This window comes from Genypterus blacodes, unplaced genomic scaffold, assembly GCF_046128005.1.
Source record: "Genypterus blacodes isolate CSIRO-AG114 ecotype Tasmania unplaced genomic scaffold, CSIRO-AGI_Gbla_v1 ptg000139l_1, whole genome shotgun sequence".
Lineage (NCBI taxonomy): Eukaryota > Metazoa > Chordata > Actinopteri > Ophidiiformes > Ophidiidae > Genypterus > Genypterus blacodes.
The window spans coordinates 2,019,916-2,029,897 of NW_027466941.1; the positions used below are offsets into that span (position 1 = coordinate 2,019,916).

Sequence of the window (9,982 nt, forward strand, 5' to 3'; positions counted from 1 at the left end):
CTCAATCTGCAGCTGGTGGTCCACCAGTGCGCGAGCGACTGAAAACCGCGCATGCGTACCAGGGGAAGGGTGAGCTCGCGGCTGTGAGCCCTTTGATAATATGGGCACTAGGCTCTCATTTCACTCCTCTAGATAGCTCTAAAGCAAACTGACAATTATTTCTAACTCGGACGTCGTTTTATAAACCCACAATAGAATCACCCTTGTGCATTTTCACCATGAAGGTAAGTCGCCACGCCTTTTTTTTATTTGTGTTTTCTCTGTACAGGGGCTCCTCCCTTTCCCCGATCTGCCTGATGTGATGCTAACTCGCTAGCTATTGTCAGCTTCGCCGTTGCTACTCATCCATGCTGATGCTGTGAAATAGCATATAGCCCAGAACGTCACATGCTACAAGGCAACCATTTTAAAGCGATCGACGTTGACTGCTAGCAATGTGGGATTCTGGCAGAACATATTCTCTATTTTGTGGTGCTCGCCAGTGATCGTATGGCTTTGTGTTCTACTAGCTATGTGCTTGCCTAGCAACCCAGCAAACTCAGCAAGGCAAATCGGGCAAACGCTTATGAACCATACATCATATGACGTGTAACGATGACTTCACAAAACGTAAATAATGAAAGCGGTAAACTCATAGATTAGAAACTCTTGTGTTACAAGCTTATGGCCGTGGCTCATCAGAAAAGCTACCGATCACTACAGTGTCTCCGTTATGTGCTTGTATTCTCTGACAGCTGACATTTCCCTTTCCTGCATGTTCCTTTACTCTCCAGATCAGTAAGCTGGAAGTAAGTGACAATGTAAAGGTGGTGGTGAGATGTCGTCCTCTCAACCAGAAAGAGAAGATGATGGGCCACAGACAGGCCGTCGTCGTGGACGAGATCCGTGGGACCATAACTGTCAACAAACTGGAGACCCCGCAAGAGCCTCCCAAGACTTTCACGTTTGATACCGTGTTTGGACCAGACAGCAAACAGCTGGATGTTTACAATCTGACAGCCCGTCCTATCATTGACTCAGTATTAGAGGGTTATAATGGTAAAATTTTATTTGACATGCACAAAACGTGTTTAATAATATCCTATTACCTTCAAATCTGTCATCACAATAATGATTTCATGCATTATAAACGTGTTCTGACAAATCCAGTCCTTTATTTGATTGCAGCAATATCAACATTTACTCCTTCATGATTAATTAAGGTGTATGTCTGTATGATAAATTGTATTTCTATCATCTATACTGGCACTGATGTGTAATACCGCCCTCTACTGTCAATTTCAGGCACCATCTTTGCATATGGGCAAACTGGCACAGGAAAAACCTTCACTATGGAGGGTGTGAGAGCCGTACCAGAGCTCAGGGGGATAATCCCTAACTCCTTTGCTCATGTCTTTGGTCATATTGCCAAGGCAGAAGGTGACACCAGGTAAAGGTCTAGTCAGTAAACAGTGTTCTACGTTGCCGTGGCGCTCGTTATTAGTTTGATCGACAACTCAGATGGAAGTGTTTATATGAGCAGTAAATCAAATCTTTAGGCATGGGTTTCATTTGAAAGTCAAATTAGTGCACTCTGCCACAGTTGAAAAAGGAAGAACCTGTACCAAGAGAACTGCACTGTTATGCAGTTTCACATTCCAGAATTTATCTCACATTTGCATGTTTAACCATCACAGGTTTTTGGTTCGTGTGTCATACCTGGAGATTTACAATGAAGAAGTGCGGGATTTGCTGGGCAAGGACCAGATGCAGAGGCTGGAGGTGAATGCAACATGACATCACTGACTTCAATGATGAACAGCAAAACTATCTGAGCCGACTGGTCAACTTGTTTAGTCTGAGTGTGTTATCAAGGGCACCACAGTCAATAGAATGCTGATTAGATGTGTTTGTATTCCTTTCCATTTGTTTCATGACAGGTGAAAGAAAGACCAGATGTTGGTGTTTATATCAAAGACCTTTCTGGTTACGTGGTGAACAATGCTGACGACATGGACAGGATTATGATACTAGGACACAAAAACCGTAAGAATCATATCTGATAGGCCAGAAATTGTGCCCACAAAAGCAGATCTTCCTCTCACCTTTCTTGCATGTGGTTAAAAATGGAAGTTGGAGAAACTGATACTATCAAAGTCAACGGCAAAAAATTTACTTTCTATATTAGTCAAAAAAATTCATCATTTCATGACTGAAGTGAATGAAGCAATTTTAAAGTTGTCTTATGTCACTGACTAATTGTTATTTCATTCTTCAGGTTCTGTTGGTGCCACCAACATGAACGAGCACAGCTCACGCTCACATGCCATCTTCACCATCACTGTCGAGTGCAGCGAGAAAGGTGTGGATGGAAACCAGCATGTGCGAATGGGCAAACTTCATCTGGTCGATCTGGCGGTAACTATCTGTGGCCCTTTTCTGAGTAGAAACTTACATCTATTTCGTAGAAAGATTAGATCTTCCCGCAACAAGTAAATACACCTTATCACCCACAAACCATCTAATCGCTATGTGACATTGCATCCATCATTAGGGTTCAGAGAGACAGGGGAAGACTGGAGCCACAGGCCAGCGACTAAAGGAAGCAACCAAGATCAATCTCTCTCTCTCCACGCTGGGTAATGTCATCTCTGCTCTGGTGGATGGAAAGAGCACACACGTACCCTACAGGAACTCCAAACTCACCCGTCTGCTGCAGGACTCACTAGGTGGAAACTCCAAGACCATGATGGTACAAGAAACACATTTTATACTGTTTGCTCTTGTGCTTTAGACCCATGTCCTCCTTAAGCAACAATCACTTACATTACTGACCACACAAAGCAATAAATGCATGCGTAAGTGTGATAATGGCAGATAATGAAATGGCAGAAAATTCCAATAGTTTTCCTTAATTTGTTTCTGCCCTCTAGTGTGCAAATATCGGCCCTGCTGACTACAACTATGATGAGACCATTAGTACTCTGCGCTATGCTAATAGGGCTAAAAACATCAAGAACAAAGCCAGGATCAATGAGGACCCCAAGGATGCCCTGCTGCGTCAGTTTCAGAAGGAGATCGAGGAGCTGAAGAAGAAACTGGAGGAAGGTATGGACTCGTAATCGCCATTCTTCTGTTTCAGCTGTGAAGAATCCAGTTTAAAGAATTTACAACTTGACTTTTGAATATGTCGTGTTCTGCCACCCCAGGGGAAGAGATCTCTGGATCGGAGGGCAGCGGGTCAGACGAGCTGGATGACGGTGACGATGGAGGAGGGGAGGCGGGAGAAGGCCGTAGGAGAAGAAGAGGTAAGAAATGAACTATTACATATTACACACATTACATGAGATTTAAAAAATATTCAAAATCAGGGGGGGCTGATGCAATCCCCTGCTCATGTAATGTGTATCATGGTGAAAGAGTCAGCACATGATAACGACCAAATATCAGATTCCGGCACGTTGCATATGGACTCAACTTTCTTCATTAACTTAAACAGCCATGTGGTTTTCCTCCTTCTCTCACAATTTCTTCTGCCTTTGAGTGGAAAGCGTTGAGCACAACAGAACAAGCAAACTGAAGTCATCCAGATGCTTAAACATGTGATAAGAATCTCACTCTGAAGCCATTTTCCTAAATTTTTATTTGACGTTGCTTGTTTTCCAGATAGAAGTAAATCAGATCATATTGTAAGTTTTGGCTTTTATTTAATTCTTCTTTAGGTTATATGCTGGATTTAGTTTGGACATGTCTGATGATCAGGGGGGATTAACAAGGTGTTTTCCTGATCCTTGACTCATTTTCTCTGTGTAGGAGGTTACATGCAACAAATGAGTTTTTGCTGAAGATTTGCATCTAGAATCAGGGAAAGTTGTTCCTTTGAACTTTCATCAGCTATTATAGTTGCATTAGAATAAGCAATTATAAGATTATATATAGAATAAGAGGGTTGTTTAGTCTTGGTTAGGTTTAAGTTTGCAGAATTTCTCCTTCTACCTGTCCAATGTAATCCTGTGTCACTTCTTTAAGCACGCAGCCTAGCGAGCCCCCATCTGCTGCTGACAACACTCCTGTATCGTCATGTCCAAATTGTTGTTTGGGTTTACATGAATGCACTTGCAAAATGTGTGATATGCAGGGATGTGGATTGACCGGGATGTTTGGAGACAAATCACTGCATTAGCTATGGATTTTTCGAATGGGACAGTTACACAATGGGACACCGGTCCTTTCCAAAGGATTAGCACTCTTTTTACACTTGATCAAAACGAGTGCAGGGTTGACTGACTGCCTGTTCCACACACAGGCCTTTCATCTACATCATGTTGCATTGTCTCAAGTATAATTTTGTTCACTGCATCGTGTCAGTGTCGTCACTTCCTGTGCTGTTGTGTTAGTGTTGCTGCAGCTGGGATGTCACTGTGCTGATCTCTTTCTCTCTCCCTGCCTGTTCCTTCTTCAGTGCTCCACTCTGTAGAGTCATGAGATTTGCAGGTTGCTCTGTAATGTCTTCCTCTTTGTCTCTCTCTCTCTCCTCTGGGTACATTATGCTGCCTGTCTGACTTGCAATACACCTCTTAATTGAAGAAGAAAGAGGTTGGTGTAAGAATCTAAGTGGTGCTTCTGTCCTCTAGCAACATAATCTCCACTCGCATAAATTTCTCAAGCTGGCCACAGTGTGTTTCTGTTGCTAAACCACTAACTCTGACGGTTTGCATTGAGTAATCACTGTTAATGTCTTTCTGTTTGTCCAGAGCTGTCATGATCTCCATCCTCATAACCACACGCATTAAGAGAACCTTGCACTGGATATCATTTACACATGGAATTTTGCTTACACTAACAGTTATTATTTAATGCTGTGCATTAGCAAGTTTGACTTCCTCGTGCAGCTTCCTGAAATAAGTGAGCATCGAGGTTCCTTTTAGGAAATTTGAGTTTTGTGGTAATTGCCTATTTATGGGCTAAACCTGCACAGATTGAATAATAAAAACGCTGATTTAAAATGATTTTATTCTGCAGAATATTTTGTTTCAAACTGAGAAATAACTGTTTGGGTGGAAAGCACTGTACGTCTAAAGTAAAGGCACTGTGCACCCTGACTCTATTCAGGGAAGAAGAAGGTTTCCCCTGACAAAATGGTGGAGATGCAGGCGAAGATTGAAGAGGAAAGGAAGGCCTTGGAGGCAAAGCTGGACATGGCAGAAGAGGAAAGGAACAAGACAAGAGCAGAGCTGGAGAAGAGGGAGAAGGACCTGCTCAAAGCCCAGTAAGTCCTCTGCAACTTCAGGCTCAAGTCAGTTGTAGTCCTGTGTTCCTCAACATAATCAGAGTTATTCATCCCCTTCCGCTATCCCCAAGGCAGGAGCATTACATGCTGCAGGAGAAATTGTGTGCCTTGGAGAAGAAGGTGATTGTGGGAGGGGTGGACCTGCTGGCCAAGGCTGAAGAGCAGGAGAAGCTCTTGCAGGAGTCCAACAACGAACTGGAAGAGCGACGCATGAGGGCAGAACAGCTTCATAAGGAGCTGGAGGAAAAGGAAGTAAGGATAGACATTTAGAGTTTCACATTTTCACTGCAAAATAAAACTACTTACAGCTAATCACATCAGCGAACGAATCGGGCTCTGCATTTGTGTATCTTCATCGATAATCAGTCTCCACACCATAGACCTTGTTGATGACAGCGGAGGATGCTCTGAAAGTGCCCACAGTGATGCCATTGATAAAGACACTATCTATAAAGACAACATCAATACATGTTTCACAACTTGATGTCCTTCAAACTGAATAGTATGTTTCTCATAAATGACTCTGCCAGGGTGTAACGTGGGTGACAGGATGTAACAAACATAGCCCACGTTAGGTGTTTAGCTTTACACTAGTTTCCTTTAGAATGCAACAATCACATCATTGCTGTTGGGAAATGTGTACGCCACCCCGCCAGTCATTCACTCACTGACCTACATTTTCTTGCTATTATACAGATTGTTAATACATTACACTCTGCCCTATAGCAATCTGCTCTCCCAGTTATGAACACAGAGGTCTTGTAACATATCAATGACCCTTATTCCGTTTAAAACAGCAAGAGCGTCTGGACATTGAGGAGAAATACACAAGCCTTCAGGAGGAGGCGCAAGGAAAGACCAAGAAGCTGAAGAAAGTCTGGACCATGCTGATGGCTGCCAAAGCTGAAGTAAGCACACGCACTTACTAGTCCTGATCAGGGAAGCAGGGTGATGAATCCCTGCCACAATGTCACATGTGAACACGTTTGATTATATGTTGACATCGCTTGAAATCCTGTGTGTTAGATGGGAGATCTGCAACAGGAGAATCACAGAGAGATTGAAGACCTTTTGGAGAACATCCGCCAGCTGAGCCGAGAGCTTCGACTCCAGATGCTCATCATAGACAACTTTATTCCGCAAGAATATCAGGTGTGTGTGTGTGTGTGTGTGTGTGTGTGTGTGTGTGTGTACACGTACGTTTACAGTATAACATATAATACTTTGATTTGGTTTTCATTTTTCAAGCTTTTTAATCAGTAATGTCCATATTGTTCTGTGTAGGAGATGATAGAGAATTATGTGCACTGGAATGAAGATATTGGAGAATGGCAGCTGGTGAGTTCCCTAAACACAATAACAAAAACAAACATAGTGAAATAAATTGCTGCAAACTCTAACATGAGGATTGCTTCACCACTTGTCTTTCAGAAATGCGTGGCGTACACTGGCAACAATATGAGAAAACAGACTCCCGCTCCAGATAAAAAGGAAAAAGATGTGAGTTTATCTTGTGACCCGAAGCTTGATTTTGTTGTAATGAACTGATCTCACCGAGCTCTCCTGCGCTCTGTCCTCTCCTCTCCTCCCATTTGTCTCTTCGTGACTCCTGCAGCCATTCGAGGTGGATCTGTCCCATAAGTATCTGGCCTACACAGAGGAGAGCATGCGGCAGTCGCTGATGAAACACGAGAGGCCCCGGACCTCTAAAAGCGGCAGGAGTGGCCGACCTAAGACTGGCCGAAGGTGAGCCACATTCGTTGTTTGAACACATCTATGATCCTAATACGTGGTTTCAATAGCTTGTGTCTTTTAACAACGTATACAATGTGTTGGGGTAAATTAGTTTGGTGGTGAAATGAACGTTGTATAACAAACATACTCCAGTCACATTCAAAGACAAATATATGTATTCTGCTTTTGTATTAGTTTGTAAATAATAATTCTTTTTTTACTCCTTGTATTGGGCTTGAACTCTCAGCGCCCACGGTAAAACTTGTCTATTTATACCATTTGATATGCTGTTATCTTGACATACTCTTATTCTGAGAAATGTGAACGCTGAAAGCGGCTGGAACTTGTTGAACGCTTATCATGTACCCATCTTTACACAGGAAAAGAACTGCAAAGCTAGATGCCGAGATTGAATCCCTTCTGCAATGAAGACGAACCGGGGGAGAGCATCCTTTCACTGCTATCTACATGTTACCTTAAGTGAAGGAAGTCACTAGTTGAGTCTGAAGATTTTCATGTTAAACATTATTAAAAAGGCTGTCTGAAAACACTGTATAGCTGACAAACATGTTAAAAACGAGCAAGCGGCTGATTGGAATGGAGTTCTTGGCCAAGGGGGCTGTTGTTTGTATGATAGTAAGACGTCTGTGAGAGTTGTGAACCTGTACTGTTTCCCTGGATCATGTTTAAGCAACCTCAGCTTAATCCCTTTTTACATACACACCGCTGGCATTAATGGGGACATCCCAATTCACTTGTTATTTCTGTGATGACCTGCTATCCAAATGATAACAGTTTTTAAAAAAATATATCCAGCATAATTTCAAGTGGTTTCAGGCTCTGTAGATCATTTCCATATTACAATATCTAGCTCACTTGTGGAGGATGACATGAATGCATTATAATGTGAATTGTAATTTAGGGTGTTTCTGTACTTTCTACTCTGAGCATAGGTTGTAAAAAAACAAGAAATAATAATGACTCTAATAAAGAGGAAGAGGAGGAAGAAGTCTTTCTTCCAAGAAAGCAAGTAATTTACTCCTATGAGTCCTAGAGTATTTCAGCATTGGAAGTGTAAGGTGAGCTTTATACTTTATTTTCCTTTAGGTCAAAAGCTTAGGTCATGCATGTCAGACAGCTCAGATGTTAGTGCCATTTGATTGTTATTATCTATTATCTCCTCTATGTGTAAAACCACCGAGTTGGTGAATGAGCAGTTGTATGTTATGCAAATGATATTCAGGCATTGCTGATGGACCGTTGTGTAAAAAGAGAATTTCATGAACTCTACAAACTACTGTGACATCACAATTTATTGATGTATATATGAATGCTGCAAAAATAAGATATGTAAGAAAATAAATATTACAGTTTACAATAAATAATAACTTAAATGTAAGTACATGTATTGTAATTGTGGATCACTCATTTTCATGTTTTCCTTTCAAAATACAGAGCAGTCAATGATGATTTCCAGCAGCCTCTTCATTTTCATTTTGGTAGACTTGGAAGCTATTTCACATGTGGTACCCTTCGACTGGAACAAACATTTTGACATTTAAAATCTTATTGCACAGTGACCTCACTGAACACAGAACATGTTAGAAAACACATTGGACATTAAGGTACGTAAGTGAAATATTGCGAATTGAAACCAAGGCATTTTAAAATTCCAACCCACAATTTGATATTTTCTTTATCAAATCAGATTTCAGAATGGATTATGTATTCCTCCTTACCATGTGAAATTCTTTCAAGGCATAGATCAACCTTGTTAAATTGCCATCTTCTAACGTCTCGAGAGACTTCGCAGCTAAACAGTACAAATCGTCCTGCGGAATAAGAAGAGAACGCTTGAGCAATGTCATCCAACAGAGTGAAGGCAAAATATACACCTGCTATAAAGCCCTACGTCCCCAAACTCCCAAGAAAATCATGAAAATAAGAATAATTTAACATACCAGACACGTAATTTCACCAGTTCCAAGAACTGGCACAGTTTTATTTTGCAAGTGCTGTGGAAAAAAATGACAATGTCAGTATATTTAAAAGCAAATGCAAGCCAACTAACATAGTTTTCCTAATTTCTTACCGGGAATTGTCCTTGTATGCTTTGAGCATGCCCCTTGATTTGTCCATGGCGTAATTCATCCATGTTAATAGTTGTAGGTGACGCAGAGACCATCACAATAAGCATCAGGGTAAGACGGAGAATATTAATTGTCTCCATGCTTTTGAAGTTCAGGGTGAATGAACACTGCCAGTTACAGGTGAAAAGCTGAATGAGTTACACATTCAAAGAGCTGCTACTTATATATCATCATCGAATGCTCATAGACACCCTGATGTCAACAGAAGCAGAGGCAGGTATCTCCCTGATCACCAAATAAGGACTACCCACACCAAATGGAAAGATGACGTGTATCCTTTTCACTTACCAAAATTCCATGCAGTTCACCTATCCTCACTCAGTATCTAATACCAAGTAATTACCCATTAACCACCAGGTGATTACCCAGAATCTATGTTTTTTTTCACACGTCCTATTCAACATGGTATGGAAATGGTCAGAGGGAAGGTTGAGGATTGTTTCAACTAACATGTCATGGCCTTGATGGCTTCATGATAGAAGCATGAGAGACCTACCTCATGGAATCCCCCATATCTCAAACAGCATTAGGAAAAGGAAAAAAGGAAAAGGAAAAATTGACTGAGGAAAGGAATTACTGATATGAATATGTCTCACCTCTAGTTTCACTCTTACTCCAGCTGACAAGTTTAAATGACAGATTAAAGACCATCTTCAAAAATAGCACAAGTGTATTTATTTAATGAGTCATTACAATACGTTTGAGACTAGAGTATGAAAGTTCAATCCCTAGGAAACTAAAACAATTGTGAAGTAAAGAATTCTGATGACTTACTGTTCACGAAGATCCCTAAATAGAACTTTGCCATTAAACAGAAATATTGCGTTTA

The 9,982-nt window shown here is 41.2% G+C and overlaps 1 protein-coding gene and 1 long non-coding RNA gene across 3 annotated transcripts; one reads left to right on the top strand and one right to left on the bottom strand.

The window, feature by feature from the left end:
* The first annotated feature begins 63 nt into the window (after positions 1-63).
* On the top strand, positions 64-8,402 carry kif3a (kinesin family member 3A). 2 transcript variants are annotated; one of them, XM_076164923.1, is made up of 17 exons: positions 64-224; positions 774-1,038; positions 1,285-1,429; positions 1,677-1,761; positions 1,920-2,025; positions 2,258-2,397; positions 2,534-2,731; positions 2,913-3,087; positions 3,189-3,287; positions 5,092-5,248; positions 5,341-5,521; positions 6,067-6,177; positions 6,296-6,421; positions 6,554-6,607; positions 6,701-6,769; positions 6,885-7,015; positions 7,384-8,402. In XM_076164923.1, exons 1-17 carry the CDS (start codon positions 219-221, stop codon positions 7,430-7,432), a joined length of 2,097 nt encoding a protein of 698 aa, XP_076021038.1. In that variant the 5' UTR covers positions 64-218; the 3' UTR covers positions 7,433-8,402. The 2 variants fall into 2 exon arrangements, with proteins under 2 accessions (XP_076021038.1, XP_076021037.1); XM_076164922.1 differs by lacking the exon at positions 64-224 and adding an exon at positions 296-609.
* Positions 8,299-9,320, bottom strand: LOC143011903 (uncharacterized). The gene is made up of 4 exons (XR_012964950.1): positions 9,096-9,320; positions 8,965-9,018; positions 8,743-8,835; positions 8,299-8,540 (listed from the first exon to the last, which is right to left on the bottom strand). It is a non-coding gene; the product is annotated as an uncharacterized LOC143011903 (long non-coding RNA).
* Positions 9,321-9,982: the final 662 nt, after the last annotated feature.

Excerpts from the sequence above, each read along its gene's own strand:
- kif3a (XM_076164922.1), top strand. Across the intron at positions 1,039-1,284 it reads AGTATTAGAGGGTTATAATG|GCACCATCTTTGCATATGGG; the intron begins GTAAAATTTTAT and ends TGTCAATTTCAG. Across the intron at positions 1,430-1,676 it reads AAGGCAGAAGGTGACACCAG|GTTTTTGGTTCGTGTGTCAT; the intron begins GTAAAGGTCTAG and ends TAACCATCACAG.